The sequence below is a fragment of the Hyperoodon ampullatus genome, assembly GCF_949752795.1.
Source record: "Hyperoodon ampullatus genome assembly, chromosome: 1".
In the NCBI taxonomy this organism is placed as follows: Eukaryota; Metazoa; Chordata; class Mammalia; order Artiodactyla; family Ziphiidae; genus Hyperoodon; species Hyperoodon ampullatus.
Window position 1 is genome coordinate 204,080,813 of NC_136914.1, and position 21,846 is coordinate 204,102,658.

Genomic DNA, 21,846 nt, shown 5'->3' on the forward strand with positions numbered 1-21,846 from the left:
CTCTGCGGCATGTGGGATCTTCCTGGACTAGGGCTCGAACCCATGTCCCCTGCATTGGCAGGCGGATTCTTAACCACTGCGCCACCAGGGAAGCCCCAAGAATAGCTCAGTCTGCCTTTAAGGGGCTTGCTGAAAGCCACCTAACAGCTGGAGGTGCCGGGGAATGAACCTGGGGCCTGGTACATGCACGTCCATGTTGATCCCAAACTCTGTGACTATCCCTTCTCCCCATCCTTCCCAGTATGAGTTTGTTTCTGTTTTATAAATAAGTTCATTTGTATCATTTCTTTTTAGATTCTGCATAACCAAATATTTAATACTACTCTGTGTCTTAGTTCTCCCATCTATAATCCTCATCTGTTTTAGAAGGATTATGCCACTTATTAAATTCGTGTCTTTCAGCTCCAGACACCCCCTTCTATAGCTCTACTTTGTGATGCAGTTCTAAGATTTTGCAAATCACATTTCTGACTTGCCAGCTGCTCACTTTTAGGTTTCAGAAGTATGGAGCACTAGAGGGAGGCTGCAAGGAGGAGGAGGAAGAAAGAACCTACGCCTTTCTCTTTGTTTCCTGTGGGCTCCCTGTCTGCTTTCCTGTTACTTTGACCATCATCCTAGTGGAAGGTCTTCACTCCAGCAACAGCAGTCCTGAATTCAGTTTGTAGTTTTTCCAACACTCACAGAGCTAGCCTCATCACAACCCTTACTAACACCAGCTCCACTTGGCTAGTCCCCTCTTCTTCAAAAGGTACCCTAGTCCCACAAGATCCTCTTCCAAGTTCAGAGCCGCCAGAGGCTGCTGAGCAGAGCAGCACTCTCTCCTCAGGGAGCTCAGTTTCAGCTCTGCAGAATCTTTCCTCCAGGTTTCTGAGTTTTAGTCATTCCAGTCTCTTTCCTTGGCTCCTGTGATTCGTGAAGATAAAAACATAGTGATTTTTAAGTGATCACGACTGATCTCTGAAAACTGTTTATCTATTGAAGTTATGTCTCCTTTAAATTAATATCTGAGTATTTGTTATTTCATTCTTGTTTTTTATTAACATTTGTTTAGTTATAATTACGTCTTTATGTGAAGAATTTTCATGCTTTTAGGTAGTAGATGAGACTTTCTTTTTTTTTTAAATGAATTTATTTATTTATTCATTTTTGGCTGCATTGGGTCTTCGTTGCTGTGCACGGGCTTTCTCTAGTTGTGGTGAGCGGGGACTACTCTTCGTTGAGGTGTGCGGGCTTCTCATTGCTGTGGCTTCTCTTGTTGTGGAGCACGGGCTCTAGACACCGGGCTTCAGTAGTTGTGGCTCGTGGGCTCTAGAGCACGGGCTCAGTAGTTGTGGCGCACGGGCTTAGTTGCTCCGTGGCATGTGGGATCTTCCTGGACCAGGGCTCGAACCCGTGTCCCCTGCACTGGCAGGCGGATTCTTAACCACTGAGCCACCAGGGAAGTCCCGAGACTGTTTCTTTTTAACACTTTATTTGCATTATGTTTGTTGATAGTTTTACACACTTAACAACAATTTATTTCAGTTTTGATTTTTAGAGTTCTCTGGAATCATATCCTGATGAGTAATCAAGTTATTTTCAAACAATAATGTAAGAAGCACTATATTTTCTAATGTAAATTTTATTTATTATTTGTATTTAACCAAATGGTATTATTGTTGGTTTAATCAGTATACCCAGGGCATGGAATAATGAAATTTGTTACTACAAAGAACTTTAGAGATTATCTAGTATTAATTATTTTTCCCCTTTCATGCCATTCTATTCGCAAGTAAAATACACATCTTTAAAATCTTCCAGGACATTGGTAGAGGCATGCAGAAGCAGGATGACTTTTAACTCTACTCACAATATCCTTGGTCTCTTACCAGGGCTCGTATTTTATAGTGTTCCTCTTTAAGGACCGTTCCCCTGTGCTCTTTCTTCCCAAAGTGTTATGTTAAAATGGTGAGAGAAGGGCTTATTTCTCACTGGCTTATTTCCTGACTTGGGGGAGGGCGAGTTCTATTTATTACTTTTTCAACTGTAGTGTCTTTCTTAGAGAGATAAACTTAATGCCATATTTCAGCAGTTAATGATAGACTTTTTTTTTTTTTTTTTTTGCATTACGCGGGCCTCTCACTGTTGTGGCCTCTCCCGTTGCGGAGCACAGGCTCCGGACACGCAGGCTCAGCGACCATGGCTCACGGGCTTAGCCGCTCCGCAGCATGTGGGATCTTCCCAGACCGGGGCATGAACCCATGTCCCCTGCATCGGCAGGTGGACTCTCAACCACTGCGCCACCAGGGAAGCCCCTAGGATAGACTTTTAACTTTTAAACATCTCTCAAATTGGGATATGTCCCAATTTATTGATTGACGCCTTAGTATTGTTGTTTGCCAGATGGCAGTTGTGATGTATCACCAAAGCTTTTCATGGCTAGAGAATGATTGTGTGGAAAAACACAGACATTAGATAATTCTGAGTGAAAAAGTGACTCAGGAGTTAAGTGTGAAGAAGTGTTTAATTTTTCACGTATGCACAAGAATAATATACGCTAACAATTTTTGTCTATATTTATCCCGAAGAGCTCTTAAAAAGGAATAATGTGAAAATTCTAAATGATAAAGTGCCTGGCAGTTTTGCTTCCTTAGTGGAATATAAGATAATGGCACATCTTAAAAGGCTTTGTAGATTTGATAAAATACGGTAGATTAGCATATTATTCTAGCGTGGTAGTTATGACTGATAAAGTTATCTTTTTATCCATACATATTCTCTGAACCCTAAACATTAGGGTTACTTTCTTAGTAATTAGTATTAATTTTTATCTCTACCTAAGGAAGTAAAATGTAGCAAAATCTAATTAGGAGAATTCCCATATATAGGCTAATACCTGGTTTGTTTATTCTTTCTACCTAAGGAAGTAAAATGTAGCAAAATCTACTTAGGATAATTCCTATATATAGGCTGATACCTGGTTTATTTATTCTTTCATCATCATCTCAAAGGTTAGATAATAGATCCCTAAGAAATATCCCGTAGACTGATTTTTTTGTATCTTATTTCTCTGTAAAAATAATACATGTCCATTTAAAAATGTAAACAATATGAAAAATATAGAAAAAGTCAAAAGCACGTGAAACTCTGCCATCCCCACTGATGATGTTTTTCCTGATATTTCTATGTAGCTATCCCTGTGTGAAAATGGATGTGTAGTTTTTGGTAAACTGCATACCTTTTGTGTTTAGTAAGTTACTTTTTTTCCATTCAGTGATATGTTGTGGCTTTTGTCCCATCTTAAGAAATATTAATTGGTTAGTCAAATCATTTTAATGGTTGCATAATTTTCCATTGTAGAAGCATACTGAATGATTTAAGTAGATTCCCGTTAATGGACATTTAGGCTGATTAAGTTTTCTTTATTGTAAACAGTGCTTTGATGAATATTTTGTGCATGCATTTTTTTTGGTAAAATTATCTCCTTATAAATTATTAAAAATGGGATTTGGACATTTATTTGTTTATTAAAACACTTATTACTAGCTTTTGAAAGTTTGCTATTTTTTCTTTTAAGGTGATTTACTGAAGTGATGATAACATATATAATATTGAAATGTCTTTTAAAAACCTCATTAGTATTTTAAGATTTGATTCCTAATTTTAAAAAAATGATCTTGGCTTCTACTACATATTTGGAAACCTTTTATTTCTAATAAATGGAGGTGAGAAGTTATTCAATTAAAGAAAAAATGGAAAAGTTAAAGTACTAAAAACAATGAAAAATACTTAAACTGATGGAAGTATAGGGAAACTGGAAAGGGTAATGATTAAAATAAAGAAAGGGCTTTGGAAACAACCTGGATTTGAATCCTGATTCAACCTCTTACTAGCTCTACATGACCTCGGGGAAGCCTTTTAATGTCTCTAAATTTATTTATCCTCCTTAAAAGTAGGGATGCTAATATATCATGGGGTCATTTTGAGGATTAAATAATAATAGTAATAATTCCAGATAACATGTTTGAATCTTTTTTACTATGTATGGCAGGCATTGTATTAAATGTTTATATGTCTTTTTTTCACTTGGCAAATATTTATTATCTTAATTCTCACAAACTCGTGAGATATAAGTATGCTTTATTGATGAGGAAGCTAAAACTAAGAAAGGGAGTTTGTTAAGTTGCCCAAGCAACATAGTTAACAAGTGGCAGAATCAGAATTTGAGCCCTACCAGTCTGACCCCATAGAGCCTGCAATAGCATGCATCAGTTAATATTTATGTTTAGGCTATCTTTAAAAAATAAGAATGTCAAGAGAATGAGAAGACAAGCCACTTGGAGAAAATGTTGGCAAAAGATATATCTGATAAAAGACCGTTATTCAAAATATATTAAGAATTCTTAAACCTCAACAATTAGAAAACCTACAGTCTGATTAAAAAATGACCAGAAGGGCTTCCCTGGTGGCGTAGTGGTTGAGAGTCCGCCTGCCAATGCAGGGGACATGGGTTCGAGCCCTGGTCTGGGAGGATCCCACGTGCTGCAGAGCGGCTGGGCCCGTGAGCCACAGCTGCTGGGCCTGCGTGTCTGGAGCCTGTGCTCCGCAACAAGAGAGGCCGCGATAGTGAGGGGCCCGCTCACCGCGATGAAGAGTGGCCCCCGCTCGCCACAACTAGAGAAAGCCCTCGCACAGAAACGAAGACCCAACACAGCACTAAATAAATAAATAAATAAATAAATAATTAATTAAAAAAAAAAAAATGACCAGAAGATTTGGACACCTCACTGAAGAAGATATTCAGATGGCCAATAAGCATATGAAAAGATGCTCACTATCATATGTCATTAGGGAGTTACAAGTTAAAACAAGGAGATACCACTACACACGTATTAGAATGACAAAAATCTACACCAACAACACCAAATGTTGGCAGGGGTGTGGAGCAACAGGAACTCTCATTCATTGCTGTTGGGAATGCAAAATAGTATAGCCACTTTAGAAGACAGTTTGGCAGTATCTTGCAAAACTACACATACTCTTACCATATGATCCAGTAATTCTGCTCCTTGGTACTTACTCAAAGGGGTTGAAAACTTAATGTCCACACAAAAACCTGCACACAGATGTTTATAGCAGCCTTATTCATGATTGATAAAACTTGGAAACAACCAAGATGTCTTCAGTAGGTGAATGGATAAACAAACTGGCACATCTATATAATTGACTATTATTCAGTGCTAAAACGAAATTAGGTATCAAACCATGAGAAGACATGGAGGAGTCTTAAATGCTTGTTACTAAGTGAAAGAAGCCAATCTGAAAAGGCTACATACTGTATGAAAAACAAAACTATGGAGACAGTAAAAAGATCAGTGGAAGGGTTAGGAAGAAGGGCAGGACGAATAGGCGGTGCATAGAGATTTTTAGGGCAGTGAAACTATTGTGTATGATATTATAATGGTGGATACATATCATACATTTGTCCAGACCCGTAGAGCACATACCAGGAGTTAATCCTAATGTAAACAGTGGACTTTTGGTAATAATGATGTGTCAATATAGGTTCATCAGTTGTAACAAATGTACCACTGTGGTGCAGAATGTTGATAGCGAGGGAGGCTGTGCATGTGTAGGGAGGAGAGTACATGGGAACTCTGTGTACTTTCTGCTCAGATTTTCTGGGAGCCTAAAACTACTCTAAAAAATAAAGTTTATTAAAAAAAATAATATTTAAAAAGCAAGTATGCGTTATAAGCGTGAACTTCTGATACTTTTGCTTTTAGGCCCAGAATAAAGAGACCAATGTTTTAGCTGCTGCAAAGGTGATTGACACCAAATCTGAAGAAGAACTTGAAGATTACATGGTTGAAATTGATATATTAGCATCTTGTGATCACCCTAATATAGTCAAGCTTCTAGATGCCTTCTATTATGAGAACAATCTTTGGGTAAGTATTTTCTGTTAATCTGTAGGAATAACCAAAATGAGTTAATTGTCCTAAAGAGGTTTATAAGTTGTGTAGGCCTATTTTATGTACTACCTCTTCTTTTTAGTCACTTATGCTACTTGAATGAGAATTGACCTGCTGGTGAGAGGGTCATTAACAACATAATTATCCTTAGCTTCAACAGATGTTTTGATGTGTATTTCAGATTGTACTGAATTTCATGATTGTTTGACATTGGACTCAAATGTAGAAACTTGGTTAAGAATATTAAATTTCCTAAATAATGAAATTAGATGCCTTTCTTGTTTTTAATTAATTTTTTTTCCCAGTTGGAACTTCTTTCTTTCTTTGAAGTCTTTTTTTCCCCAGCACTTTAAAAATTTTATTTTTTCTTTTTTAATTGAAGTATAGTTGATTTACAATGTTGTGTTAGTTTGAAGTGTCTTGTTTAAATTTAAGTGTCTTGATTTAAATTTAAGCATTTACTTAAAATGTTTTAAAGTTTCTTTTGTTTTCTTTGCAATTGTTTATAATTTCTTACACTAAACTTCTGATAAATCATGTAATAAATTATAAAATGCTTACTAGAAATGTTAAATATTGGGTTTGCCAAAAAGTTCATTCAGGTTTTTCCTTACGGAAACTTTTTGGCCAACCCAACGTTTATCTTATATATTATCAAGCCCAACTTTAGTGCATGATGTAGTGGCCAAGTCTGTACATAAAAATTTTATTCATTTTTAGGAAATATTAGGCATAAATAAATATATAAGTAAAATGTTAATATTTAGTATAATAACCAGTCACTTGCTCTGCACTGATGCTAATTCAATCAATAGGACTTTTTGAAATGGAGTTTTAGTTTTTTCTCCTTGAAGGAAGAAACAAAGTGTTATGAAAGAAGAGTAGATTGTACAAGCTGTACCTGATTGGGAATCAGAAGGCCTTTATTTTTTGATTTTGATGATGCTAGGCAGGAGCTTGAATAAGTCAATTAACCTTTATGACTTGTTTACTCATCTCTAGGATGAGTAATGATCTGTCTCTCAAATTATTTTTCATATGATATAATGAATTTCAAAACAATTTATTGGCAAGCTCCTGTAAAAAATAAAGTGTTGTTATACAGAGGAGAAAAAAGTGTGAAGCTACACAATTTGTTAAGGTATGTAATTTAAAAAAAATCTATAGTTATTATTAGTGTGGTACCTTCTAATATAGTTGTTCAGAGTTCTAGCAGAATGTTTCCAGAGATAGTAATGAAAATGAATTCCTAGACAACTTAATAAATAGATAAGATCTTTATTTGAGACTATTACAAAATAAAAAGCTGGACAACTGTGAGGGACAGTTTAGTGGGAGAGATAGACATTAATTAATCAAAGAATCATAATAAATATAACATTAAAACTGTGATAAGGGTCAAGAAAGAAAGGTGCATGGTGGTATGTACCAGGGAGATCTGGGAAGGCATCCACCAGGAAGTGATAATTGAGCTAGGATCTGAAGCTTTTGTATATGTTTTTTTCCCTATTTTTCAGAAAAACTAAAAGTTTCCCTTTTCAGGGTTTATTCCTAGAAATAAAGTTAAAAGATATACTTGATCACTTACTTCACAATAGTTACCTTAAAAAGGAGAGTATAAAATCTTTCAGTGGTGATGAAATGGATATATAATACTGTCCTGAATAAAAATTCTACACCTGGTAATTTTACAGAAGCAGGGATACTAAAAATGATGATTAAAAAAATGCACATATTTCCACAATGTGTTTTCTTTGTGCTTTCTTAGTTGTATATCATTAAGACTTGTAACTCTTTTTTTTTTTTTTTTTTTTTTTTTGTGGTACGCGGGCCTCTCACTGTTGTGGCCTCTCCCGTTGCGGAGCACAGGCTCCGGATGCGCAGGCTCAGCAGCCATGGCTCACAGGCCCAGCCGCTCCGCGGCATATGGGATCCTCCCAGACCGGGGCACGAACCCGTATCCCCTGCATCGGCAGGCGGACTCTCAACCACTGCGCCACCAGGGAGGCCCAAGACTTGTAACTCTTTTTACAAAGAAAATCTTTATGGTTGTTAGCATACTATTGTTTCTGTAACCTAGGTTATTTTATAGCTATTTCTTTATCTTTTATGCTAAATTGAAGAAAAAATACTCAAACTCAATGTCATTTTAGACACATGCTTTTTTATTTGCCTGCAGATCCTCATTGAATTTTGTGCAGGTGGAGCAGTGGATGCTGTGATGCTTGGTAAATGGTTTTTTGTTCTTCATGTTAATATCTTAAATTATACTTTAAAAAAGTCAAATGATTTCAAACATTTATACATATATATTTATCTTATTGTTTAGAGACATTCAGTAAGTTAAGAAATCAGCCTAATTATTTTTATATTCTTGGATAATTGTAATAAAATTCTAAAATTAAACATTGAGTATAATATGTGAAGAAAGTTTTGTGTATAGTTTTTTAAAAATCAGTTCATTGTGTATGATCTTTGACAGTGATGGTAAAGTTATATAGCCTGCTGATATGCTTTCACTGTACAAAAATGCAGATTTGTTTACTTTTTTCCTTGTAGAACTTGAGAGACCATTAACTGAGTCCCAAATACAAGTAGTTTGTAAGCAGACTTTAGAGGCATTGAACTACTTACATGATAATAAAATCATCCACAGAGATCTAAAGGCTGGAAACATTCTTTTTACCTTAGATGGAGATATTAAGTTGGGTAAGTTTATTCCTTTATATAAAACATTTGAATTTGTGCTTTGAGATTTCCCCCGTATGTCTGTAACTTAATATTGTTTTGTTATGAGTCAAATATGTGAAACGTGGAGAATTACATTCAAATATGTGAAACATGGAGAATTACTCGGTGTTAATTTTTTTCCCCCATTTATTTAGGTCTTCTTTAATATCTTTCAACAGTGTTGAATAGTTTTCAAAGTACAGGTCTTTCAATTCCTGTATGCTTTTATTTATTTATTTATTTATTTTAAACATCTTTATTGGAGTATAATTGCTTTACAATGGTGTGTTAGTTTCTGCTTTATAACAAAGTGAATCAGCTATACATAGACATATATCCCCGTATCTCCTCAGTGTTAATTTTTAAGATACTTCCTAGGAGGGAATTCCCTGGAGGTCCAGTGGTGAGGACTCAGCGCTTTCACTGCTGAGGGCCCGGGTTCAATTCCTGGTCAGGGAGCTAAGATCCCATACACCATGCAGTGTGGACAAAAAAACAAAACAAAATTTCCTTGGATACATAATTATTCATTAACTCCCAGAATTCCTAAGTATAGGCACCTCATATAAAGACTCTTTAAAAAGTAAGAAAGGATGGATTTTTATTTTTAAAATGGCACACTTTTAAAAGACTGGCTAATTATTTGTATGTAGACTTAATACTTGTAAATATAATACATTTAGAAAATGCCATAGTATGTAAAACCACTAACTTAGTTTTATCTTCATTTCCAAGACTCATATCTAGTGGTTTTCTTTTTCCATGTTTAGTTTTATATTTTATTTTGTAGATATGGTATCTTGGCTAAACTAACAAAGTAACTAACCTTAAGTCTGAAAAAGATGCCTAAAATAAGTGTAAGGACTAGAATTTTTAATTTTGTTTTTTACACTGAGGGAATAAAGGATAATTTAATAAGGAGTAGATGTAGATTTTAGATGGGAATTAATGAATTTCATATATACGCATACAAATAGAAGTAAGTATCCCCAAGATATGAATTAAAAAAAAATCTGGTGATGAAGTCTAAATTTGGGTATTTTGGAAGGATATTAAAAACAAATATATTCAAAGGCCATGCTGATACCAGTGATCATAGCCATTTCACTTCACTTTGTCATGACATCTAAACAGGTATAATTTGATATACTACTAAATTTTAACCTTTTTATTAAGAAATGGATACAGATACAGAAAACCACACTAACAGTTGTGTAGTTTATTGACTTGTAGCTTTGTACACAATAGCTTTGTAACCACCACCTAGTTAAAGAAATAGAATGGGACTTCACTGGTGGTCCAGTGGTAAAGAATCCACCTTGCAATGCAGGGTACGCGGGTTCAATCCCCCCTGGTCGGGGAACTAAGATCCCACATGCCGCGGGGCAGCTAAGCCCAAGTGCTGCAAACTACAGAGTCCACACTCTCTGGAGCCTGAGAACCATAACTAGAGAGAAAAAACCCACACGCCACAACTAGAGAGAAGCCTGTGAGCCTCAACAAAGAGGCCGCGCGCCGCAGCGAAAGATCCTGCATGCCTCAACGAAAAAAAAGAACTAGAATTATGTCAGGCACCCTGGCAGCTGTTTCATGTGCCCGCTCTCAATCACACTGTCCCTCCCTTCTCCACAGGTAATCTATATCCTGACTTTTATAGTAATCACTTCCTTGTGTTTCTTTATGGCTCTATCACCCAATGTTCATGTCTAGACTTTAGAGTTTAGACTTACCCATATTTAAAACCTGCTTTTTCTTCTAAGTCTCTTTTAATTTATAGGTTGCCCGCCACCGCCCTGCCATTCCTTTTTTCTCTTTACATTTTATCTATGGCATGCATTCTCATGGCATGCTTTCTCAAAGAAAGTTGGTTCTTTGGGGACAAAAAATTTTAGTGTTACCATGGTTGTGACCCTCCAAAGGCCCATAGATATACACAAACAGATATACAGTATATCTGTGGCATTAAAATTTCATGGGGGGGAGGGAGGATTCGGAAAAAATGTCTAAAAAGGCTCCTTAGGAGAGAGATGAAAAAAAGGTTGAGAAACACTGATGTATAGGACCTAGGCTGTTGGACCTGTAGAGTTTCTCTCATCTTACATTTTGCTGACTGTGTACTCCTGATGACTTTAGTAAGTTCCTCTCTGTATTTCCCTCAATTTGCAGATGAATCCAAAAGCCTCATCAGTCTCAAGTTTGACTTTTTTGGCAAGACTATAGGTGGTTTTGTGTTCTTTCATTGGGAGGCATGTAATACCGGCTTTTTGATCTTTTTTTTGATGTTAGCAGCTGTTGATGTTTAATGCCTGGATCCGTTCTTTGATTGGAGTGGAAAAATGAATTATATCATTTTGTTTTCATTTATTATTTTTGATAATAATTTTGGTGTAATTATTCATCAGTTATTTCATTATTTTCATTTATCATCATTATAAAATTAGGAATACTTATATAAAAAGACACTTCCCTTCAACTGTTTGGTTTTTCAGGAGTATAGTTCATATAGACAGGACAGGAAAAATGCTTGATTCTTACCTTTTATTTATTTAGCTTTAAAGACAATGAATTGGTTCTCTCTCATCCTTAGTTTGTGGCCAGTATTTTTTTAAATGGCATTATTAATTCATGAATTTAATTTTATTTTATAGGTTTCAAATCTATTACAATTTTTATCCTTATTAAAGCTCACGTTGTACCATCTTGGTCAGTGGGAGTTTCTTCAAGCTGGCTTGTTAATCTTTTTGACATGACTCTACTAATCTTTGGTAGATTCCTTGCTGTCTGTTAGGTTGAGATGTTTCAGGCTCATCTTTTACATTTCCTGCCTCAGACCTGTAATTAGCCATTTCTTCAGGAAGCCCTGAAGAAGAAGTTTTAGTAGGACATGGTATTTCAAGACCACAATCTGAGTGTTAGACATGCTTATAGTTTCTGGATTTGCCTTCATTCTAGGCCTTTCCAAAGGACAGAGCTAGGCTCTCATGAGTTCCTACATATGTCCTATTCAAATTCAGGATAAAGCCTTTTTTTTTTTTCCTTCTCTTAGCCCCTTCTGTATTACATCTGTATCACTTTTCTTCTATCCTGAGAATCTTGCTTCTCAAGAACGTTGATGATAGATTTGGAGTATTCTGTAATTACTCATTTTAACCTTCATTTCTATATTCAGCGCTCACCACCGCTCTTGTTCATGTCTCTTTGGTTATGTTGGTTGTCTGAAGTTCATTCTCTGGTAGATTTCTCTGAAAGGGCTCTCTGAGTTCTTATATAATGGTAACACTTCTACCCTTTATACTTTGAAGGTCAGTTTTGCTGGATAGAAAATCCTTGGTTCACATTTCTTTCCTTGAATATCTAAAATATGTTCCTCTGTTTTCTTCTGACATAAAGCGTTATTGAAAAGTCTGATGAGAATCTGATTTTCTTTCTCGTGTAAGTCATGTGCTCTTTTTGCCTAGATGCCAAAGACTTTTTTTTTTAAGGACTATACTTTGACTAAACTTTTCTAAGTGTTGTTTTTTTGTTTCCCGCTCACCCCCCGCCCCCCAGGAAGGTTTTCTGTAATTATAGATATAAGTATTTATTCTGTTCCCTTACACTGACTTTCTCCTTTTAGAGACTTTTATTATCTTTTTGTTGGGCTTGACAATCATCAGTAGTTATAACTTTCTCTCAGGTTCTTTTTATCTTTCTTCATTTTTATTCATTGTGGCAAAATATACTTAAAATTCACTGTCCTAACCATGTTTAAGTGCACAGTTTCGTAGCATGCAGCGCATTCACACTGTCGTGCAGCCAACACCACCACCCCTCTCCAGAACCTTTTCATCTTCCTCAACTGAAACTCTGTACACACTAAAACACTTAAGTCCCCATTTCCTCCTTCCCCCAGCCCCTGGCAACCATTCTCCTTTCTGTCTCTGAATTTGACTACTCTACGTACCCCATATAAATGGAATCCTGCAATACTTGTCCTTCTGTGACTGGCTTATTTTACTTAGCATAATATCTTTAAGGTTCATCCATGGTGTAGCATGTGTTAATTTTCTTCCTTTTTAAGGCTGAATAATATTCTGTTATATGTATACACCATATTTTATTTATCCATTCATCCATTGATGGACACTTTGGTTGCTTCCACCTTTCGGCTTTTGTGAATAATGCTGCTATGAACATGGGTGTACAATATCTATTTGGGTCCCCGCTTTCAGTTCTTTTGGGTATATACCCAGAAGTGGAATCGCTGGATCATATGGTAATTCTCTGTTTAATTTTTTGAGGAACTACTGTACCATTTTCCACAGTGGTTGCACCAGTTTACGTTTCCACAACAATGCACAAGAGTTCCAGTTGCTCCACCTCCTTGCCAGCATTTGTTATTTTCTGTATTTTTGATGATAACTATCTTAATGGGTGTGAAGTGGTAATGGGTGTGAGTTTGTTGTGTTTATTTGCTCTTGCATTCCTCCTACCTTAGCCTTTGTTTCTAAAATTGTTTTTTATTTCTAATTTTCCCTTGAGTTCTGTCACCTCATTTATGAGTTTTAAAATTCTGACTTCTGTTACTCTTTTATGTCATCATTTTTTAGTCTTGTAGCTCGTTTTGAAATACAATTTTGATCTTTTTTAGTGCATGTTTTTCTGTAAGTGTACTAAAATCTTATTTGAATACAGGAATATACTTTTGTGTAAAATAATGCATGCCATTAAAAATAAGTATATTTTTGAAGATTTAGGAATGCCAAAATAGTTTTGAGTTGGTTGACATTTAAAATAGTTGCACTTTGTTTCATTAATTCATAAATACAGAGAACCTTCCAATTCTGTGACATCGTATTAAGTGTACACAGATGCATATAGAACCATACTATCCTCAAGAACCATATATACATTACAATAATCAAATTTTAATGGTCTTGTCAGATCACATTGTTACAAATGGAAATAAGTATATAAAATGCTATTTTAACAGACCAACATATATATGCCATATCATTATAAGTAGAACTGTAAAGCACATAATGGCCTTAGTTTTCCCCTTTGCACAAACATGAAGATGCCTTCTTGTCCCTCCTTAGTTTACCTCCTGCTCATAAGAGTGCTTCAAGAGGTACGAATGTTGACAGTGGACCTTAGTGGTTTAGGCCTGTTTCTCGACCTCCTTTCCCAGTCATGTTCTGAGGGGAAAAAAGTTAAAAAGAATAGACCATCAGTAGGTTCTAGGAACACACTGGAATACGTACTGAGCTGACTCTACCTGAGTAGAAAACCTCTTCTGGCAGGAATTTCATATTGTGATCTCAATCCCGTCCTGTGGAAACATGGCAAGTTATAAGTTGAGGAAGTAGGGGGGTAATAGGGATGGAGAGTCCTGAATACATCTATTTATGTTGCATTTTCTGCAGATATATCTTCCAAGTATAGTATGTTCTATTGGCAAATTCATTTATTAATTTAATTATAAAACATTAATGAAATATCTAGTGTAACAAAAGACTTCATACACCATATTAAGAAGCTTAAACATCATTCTACAGGCAATAGGTAGCTGCCAAGATGTTTTAAGCAGGAGAACTACATGGTCAAAAAAAGAAAAGAAAGAACTATATAATAGACATAAATAATTAGAATATAGGGCAGGATTTCATGAGTTTTAAGAGTTCTACTGCCAAAGTATCACGAAGGTTAAAATTACACATATGATTAATAACAGTAGCTGACATTTATTGTGTGTATATTCTGTGCCAGGCCTTGGGGCATGAATACTAAATACAGGATTTTTGGTATTCAGTTTTGAGAATTGTGGCATGTCAAATGAAACTTTAAAAGTTAAATGTATATGGCATGAGGTAATTTATGCAGCAATAGCAATTTTATATTGCTATTAATGATTGAACTTTAAGCTGAAAAGGAGTTAACAACCGATAAAGCTATAATGTTGCTGTGCCCTATAATTTAAATTAGAAAGCATCGTTCCTAATTTTTTTCTTAGTGGTATAATTTTATGAGGAAGTTAGCAAGACATATGCTGTCATAAAGGCTGTTTTGGTATAATTTCTGTTTTTCACACTATAGAAAAAATGTCCCTTAATTTAATTGTAACATATAACACTAGTTGGCATTTATTTTGGTGAAGTGGATAGACTGATCTATTTTAAAGTTACTATTTTTTTTTTCAATTCTGGAGTATTTGTGATCTGAAGATGTGTAAGGATGGTGGTATCAAGTGTATTAATGATGGAATCTTTTCTTTGGCAGTTTTTTTTGGGGGGGTGGGGGTATGGTAGAAAGAGGGTGGTCAAAATTAGGATGATAGGGAAGTTATTTCTCTTTCTATTTTGCTCGCCCTTTAATAACAGTGGCCTTATTAAAGACTTGATATACTTTTCCCTTATGTTCAATATAGCGCTCTTTGCTTAAAAACTATCATTAATACTTTTGTATGATTATTTCAAGCGGATTTTGGAGTATCAGCTAAAAACACAAGGACAATTCAAAGGAGAGATTCCTTTATCGGCACACCCTATTGGTATGTATTCAGTTTTATGGATTTGCAGCGTTAGTTATGTCAACAGTTATTATTACTCATTAATTTTGTCCACATAATCAATTATACTGTCTATCTTTCATGTGGTTTGTGATCACTGCTCTTCAGTTAAACATCTTAATTTTCAGTTCTCTGTCTTCATAGGATGGCTCCTGAGGTAGTCATGTGTGAAACATCTAAGGACAGACCCTATGACTACAAAGCTGATGTTTGGTCCCTGGGTATCACTTTAATAGAAATGGCTGAGATAGAACCACCTCATCATGAATTAAATCCAATGCGAGTGCTGCTAAAAATAGCAAAATCTGAGCCCCCTACATTAGCACAGCCATCAAAATGGTAAAGTATTCCTAAACAATTTTTTTTAAGAAGCAAAACTTGATGCTTTATTCTTCCAACTTTCCAAGGGTATTTAAATTTAGGTACATGGTACAAAGATTGTATGAAGTAGAAAACTGATTTTTGGTGTATTTTCAAGACTTAAGGACCATATAAACTCCTGTAACTAACTTTCCCCATAAATTAAAAAATACCAGTGATTTGAGTTCTACATGAAAGAGATATTTTCTGTACTATGAGAAAGTGAGGCATAGATGTGATTGATCTGTATTTGTGGAGTTTAATATAATGGAAGAATTTTTGTGATTTTTAGCATACTTATGGATATATGGCTGCATCTCAATGACTTAAACTGTGAATCTATTTACATATATGTAACTTGTATTTATAGATAAATGACTTATGAAATATTAATAGTCTCATAACTAGTTTTCTTATGTTGAATTAATACTATTACATACATAATGGAACTTAACCATAATTTCTCAGAGTTTTGATTTCAATAACAAGAAAAATAGAATGTCATTAAAATTTTATTTTGAAGGTCTTCAAATTTTAAGGACTTTCTAAAGAAATGCTTGGAAAAGAACGTGGATTCCAGGTGGACTACATCTCAGCTACTGCAGGTAAGATAAGAGTAGTATGACAATGGCAAACCATATAATTGTTGTAACATCTCTTTAAGAAGAATACAGTTTCAGATTCCTTCAGTGTGCCCTCTTTCCACTTGAGTTTCCCTGTGCAAACTCACTCAAGATTCATTGTAGTAGTTAACATTTGCTTTAGAAACATTTGCTGCTGTTACTAAGGGGCATTTATTTAGCTTTTAAATTTCTTGTATGCTTTTTTGATTCAGTTTAATTGTGTTTTTTTCATTTTGTTTAGTTATTTCCACTTTGTCAGTTACTTACATTTTTGTCTCTCCAGTTACTAGAAAATAAGCACCTTGGTGGCAGGGGCCATGAGCTAATTAAATTTTTTTTAATGTCCCTTACAGTGAGGGTAAATGTTCAGTAAATATTGCTAACTTTTAAAAAATGGTGTTAAAGTGATTGGATAATTTTGTTTTATAGCAGGACTTGTTTGTAACATTTGAAATAAAATTTTGTCAATAATAGTATAGGTAGAGAAATAGAATGACAAGTCTTGAGGCAGTTACTGTTAGATTGAGTACAACTCCTCCATTATAGTTTCTTAGGTTGATCTATTTATCTGGGGGGAGAAGCAGGAAAAATTTCCTTTCTCTGTACAACAAGTATATTCTTGGAACACACTTTCTCTTATTATTTCACTAGCCCCCCCATTTGAAGGCCTTAATCTGTGACAAACACCAAGTGTTGAGTGTACAGAGGTGAATAAAATATCTTCTTACTCTTGAGAATATTAGAACTATGTCAAAAAACAGATGTTTATAGACACTTATTATTAATTTTTATTGGAGTATAGTTGCTTTACAATGTTGTATTAGTTTCTGCTGTACAACAAGTGAATCAGTTATACGTATACATATATCCACTCTTTTTTAGATTTCCTTCCCATTTAGGTCACCACAGATCACTGAGTAGAGTTCCTGTGCTAAACAGTAGGTCCTCATTAGTTATCTATTTTATGCATAGTAGTGTGTATATGTCAATCCCAGTCTCCCAGTTCGTCCTACGCCCCCTTCCCCACCTCAGTAACCATAAGTTTGTTCTCTACATCTGTGACTTTGTTCATCTGTACCATTTTCCTAGATCCCACATATAAGTGGTATTATATGATATTTGTTTTTCTAACTTACTTCACTCTGTATGACAATCTCTAGGTCCATCCATGACTCTGCAAATGGCACTATTTCATTCCTTTTTATGGCTGAGTAATATTCCATTTTATAGATGTACCACATCTTCTTTATCCATTCCTCTGTCAATGGACACTTAGGTTGCTTCCATGTCCTGGCTGTTGTAAATAGTGCTGCAGTGAACATCGGGGAGAATGCATCCTTTCAAATTACGGTTTTCTCCAGATACATGCCTAGGAGTGGGATTGCTGGGTCATATGGTAGCTCTATTTTTAGATTTTCAAGGAACCTGCATACTGTTCTCCCTAGTGGCTGTACCAATTTACAGTCCCACCAACAGTGTATGAGGTAGATACTTTTAACAGAACTTTAAAGCTTTTTGTAATTCTTTTATTGAGGCTTTATACATATTGTTACTTTCTAACAAACATATTGTAAACATATTGTTACTTTATAAAACTAGTAATGTACTTGAAACTTGCTTTAAATTTTAATTTAGATTTTAGGTTATGAAGTTTTCAGACATACAGAAAAGTATATATACCTACTACCCAGATGTAATATGTTATCATTTTTGACATATTTCTTTCAGATTCTTAAAAAAAGGTACAGATACAGTTGCAGGCAGCCCTTACTCCTGCTCAATTCCCTCCCCCTCCTTCTTTTCCCAGATGTAATATCATCTGAAGTTGTTTGTATTTTTCCTACTTATATGTTTATATTTTTGCCACATAACAATGTGTTTTATATATTTGAAATTTACTTCACAAGCATTTCAGTTGTTACTGAGTATGCTCTTTTTAATGATCAAACAGCATCCCTTTGTGACAGTTGATTCCAACAAACCAGTTCGAGAATTGATTGCAGAGGCAAAGGCTGAAGTAACAGAAGAAGTTGAAGATGGCAAAGAGGAGGATGAGGATGAGGAAACAGAAAATTCTCTGGTTAGTATTTAGAAAGGAAGTTTCATTTAGGTAATTTTTAGAGTTGAGTTTTGAGGTATGATTGCAGCTGTGTCTAAGAATTAATTGACGGGTAGCATTACAAAAACCTTTAATTTTAGAGGTGAAGATTTATTAAGTTTGCTCCTTGCTGCCCATTTTTGTCATATTTATTATGTGAAGATTTGTCAATTCTTTAAGTTATTTTTATAATTTCATCAAATTTTACTGAATAAAGATATTAAATCATTATACATATGAATTAAGTCATTTTTATATATGGAACGTTGTTTTGGTTACCATCTTGAAATTATGTTTTAACACTAAAACTGTATAAAATCTTTTTTAGCCAATACCTGCAAGTAAGCGTGCCTCCTCTGACCTTAGTATTGCCAGCTCTGAAGAAGATAAGCTTTCACAAAATGCTTGTATTTTGGAATCTGTCTCAGAAAAAACAGAACGTAATACTTCTGAAGATAAATTTAACAGTAAAATTCTTACTGAAAAACCAGCCACCGACGAGCCTGAAAATACTGTGGTAGGCATTAATGAACATGTTAATGATACTCATTTAGAAGCTATGGCTGAACTTCATAATAGAGCAACAGTAATCGAGGAAAATGGGAGAGAGGAGAAGAGACCCAAGCTTGAAAATCTACCTGACACAGAAGACCATGAAACAGTGGACATTAATTCAGTCGATGAAGGAAAAGAAAATAACATAATGATAACTTCAGAAACAAATATTGAACAGAATCTGAAACCTGAGGAAGAAGGGGATCGAGAAAAGCAACAGATATTTGAAAATAAGTTTATAAAATCTGAAGAAATTGAAGACACTACTATTCAGACAATGGACTTAGTTTCTCAAGAGACTGGAGAAAAAGAGGCAGATATTCAGGCAATTGAAAGTGAAGTTGAGTTTACAAAGGAAGACACCCTCGAGAAATTAGGAAGAGATGACAAAACTGAAAAAGATATGATCAGTGATACAAGCAAAGTGATAGGAACAAATGAGGCAGAAGATGTTGCTCAGAAGGCAACTGAAAACAGTGCTGAGGATTCTCAGAGTAATGATGGGAAAGAAGTGGGTGAAGCAGGCCAGAAATTAGTGATCAAGTCCACAGAGGGTCCTGAGGCTGGTGGTACTGAGGAAGTTTCTATTAAAGAAATAGTTGAAACTAATGAGATAGATCAAAAATCTGTAGAAGGTAAAGGTGAGGAAGAGGAACAGTTAATCAGCAGTTCAGAGAACATAGTGGAGACCAATGAGGAGCTCGGGACAAATGAAGCTGAGATTACTGAATCAAGTAGCACTGAAGGGATGGAGGTCAGAAGTGCGGTGACTGATAGTGACCAAAAGGCTTTAGGAAGTGAAACTCAGGATGCTCATGAAGCCACTGCTCAGATGGACACAGAGCAGAAAGATATCCCATGCGAAGTGCCAATTAAAGCAGAACCTCAAGCTCCTGCCACTTCACAGTCCAGTGAACCTCAGCCTGTTCTAATACCCAGTATTAATATCAACCCTGAAGATGCAGAAAATAAAGGAGAAATAGGTGCTTTATCAAAAACTGAAACCACGTTACCAGAATCTGAGAATCAAAAGGAAAATGATACTGATTCAGGCACTGGTTCCACTGCTGATAATAGCAGCATTGACTTGAATTTATCCATCTCTAGCTTCCTAAGCAAAACTAAAGACAATGGATCAATATCTTTACAAGTAAGTGTACACGGGTCCTTGTTTGGGTTTTTCTTTGTTATTTTGGCAGTTGAGAGTTTATGTGAAACTGACATCTTGAAAACAAAACAACACTAAATCAGTGTGGTATTAACCCTATAAAATTCTTCAGGCCTATGAGGGCAATCAATTAAAAAAAAATAAAGAGCTTCTGGGTGTCATCTTTAAATTTTTTGGTAGTACCTATCTATTTTTGCCAACTTGATAGAAACAGTATAATACAGTTGCTTACTGGAATTTGGGTTTTCCTATTGTACATACCTAGGTATAATTGTAGCAAGAATCAGCAGTATATGAAAGAATTGAGGACTTGAAAGAATGATCTCTTTTTAAGAATGTTTAGGGTATAAACAGCCCTTGTTACCACTGGCACGTGCGGTGACCGCTCTTACCTCCTCAGTCATAGCAATCACTACTGCCGTGAGAATCATCGTGGGAAGAAAGCCAGATACTAAACCTCGAACACTTGGAGCTGTTAAGCACAATTCTCCAATCTGAGTTACTAGGGGGAGCTGTGTAGAAGTATGGAATGGGGCCATAGAATCAGTATTTATAGCAAAAGATCCCATGAAATTCTGATACAGGTGAGACTCTGGATTGACAGGTGGCAGAAAAGCAGAAAGAACTGAAGAAAATTGACCTTAGGGATAGGATTCCAGGGCATGACTGATCAGCCTGCATATCTGTCCCAAATTATTATATGTATTGCCTAGATAGTCTTCAGTTTTCAGGTTGTTTCCCTGCTGAAATTCCATTAATCTGAAGTTCATTCACTGAGTTAATAGTTAGCCTTTCCAAAAAATGCAGATACTTATGTGAGAATTAAGGTGATATTAGCTGTGGATACTTTAGTAGGAACTGAAGAAATGGAAAATTTGGAAGTTACAGGGAGGTAGATTTATTTTTGGAGCATGCCCACTTTAGGTTTTAGAGGAAGTCTGGATAGGGTGGCCGTAGTCCAGGGCTTAGGGAGAGCAGTGTGAGAATACTGGAAGCCTAAAGAGTACAACAGTAAGAGGCTGAAGAAAGGTGATTAGAAAGTGCCAAAGATCAACTTAAAAATTCTAATGCATTTTGAATGTAGTATTTTCACAGTCCCCTTTTGCTCCCTCTGCTTTCTAACCTTTTCCACCTATCAAAACTAAGTAATTATCTGTTCTGAATACTTACATGTTTACCAAGATGTATTTGTAGCAGTGTTATACTTCTGTTATTTCTCTTTGCTTTTAAAAAGCATTTGGATAACCAACTGAGGAATAAAGAGTTTGGTCTTGATAAAGAATTTTGGGCAATAGCTAACAGACAGATCTGGTATTTTGGGAGTGCAGTAAAGGTGCTGTCTTTCTAGTAACTCTAAAATCATTCATCCATCTCCGGCCCTGAGGTGGAAGAGGGCTGGTGATACTATTGTTGTTGATGAAATGGATTTTGAATCCCAGTCCTGGCAGTGTTTAAAAGTTATCTGGGAGGGGCTTCCCTGGTGGAGCAGTGGTTGAGAGTCCGCCCGCCGATGCAGGGGACACGCGTTCGGGCCCCAGTCCGGGAAGATCCCACATGCCGCGGAGCGGCTAGGCCCGTGAGCCATGGCCGCTGAGCCTGCGCGTCCGGAGCCTGTGCTCCGCAATGGGAGAGGCCACAACAGTGAGAGGCCCGCATACCGCAAAAAAAAAAAAAAGTTGTCTGGGAGCCTTTCAAAATGAAATTCTCAGCCACCCTCAGACCTGTTGATTTAGATTCTTTAAGGGATGAGTCCCAGGAATTCCTTTTTAATTGCTTTGTAAGTGTTTCTAAAACAGAAAAGCAGAGGTATC

The 21,846-nt window shown here is 35.8% G+C and overlaps 1 protein-coding gene across 2 annotated transcripts in view; it reads left to right on the forward strand.

Moving 5' to 3' along the window:
• SLK (STE20 like kinase) overlaps positions 1 to 21,846 on the forward strand; it is a gene marked incomplete at both ends in the record, with an annotated part of 52,841 nt that overhangs the window by 12,082 nt on the left and 18,913 nt on the right. For both annotated transcript variants that reach the window (XM_079715042.1, XM_079715043.1), the window contains 8 exons: positions 5,766 to 5,930; positions 8,134 to 8,182; positions 8,514 to 8,663; positions 15,141 to 15,213; positions 15,376 to 15,570; positions 16,115 to 16,196; positions 18,166 to 18,294; positions 18,641 to 20,017. In XM_079715042.1, the coding sequence (XP_079571168.1) occupies positions 5,766 to 5,930; positions 8,134 to 8,182; positions 8,514 to 8,663; positions 15,141 to 15,213; positions 15,376 to 15,570; positions 16,115 to 16,196; positions 18,166 to 18,294; positions 18,641 to 20,017 (2,220 nt within the window). The remainder of the gene's footprint in view (positions 1 to 5,765; positions 5,931 to 8,133; positions 8,183 to 8,513; positions 8,664 to 15,140; positions 15,214 to 15,375; positions 15,571 to 16,114; positions 16,197 to 18,165; positions 18,295 to 18,640; positions 20,018 to 21,846) is intronic.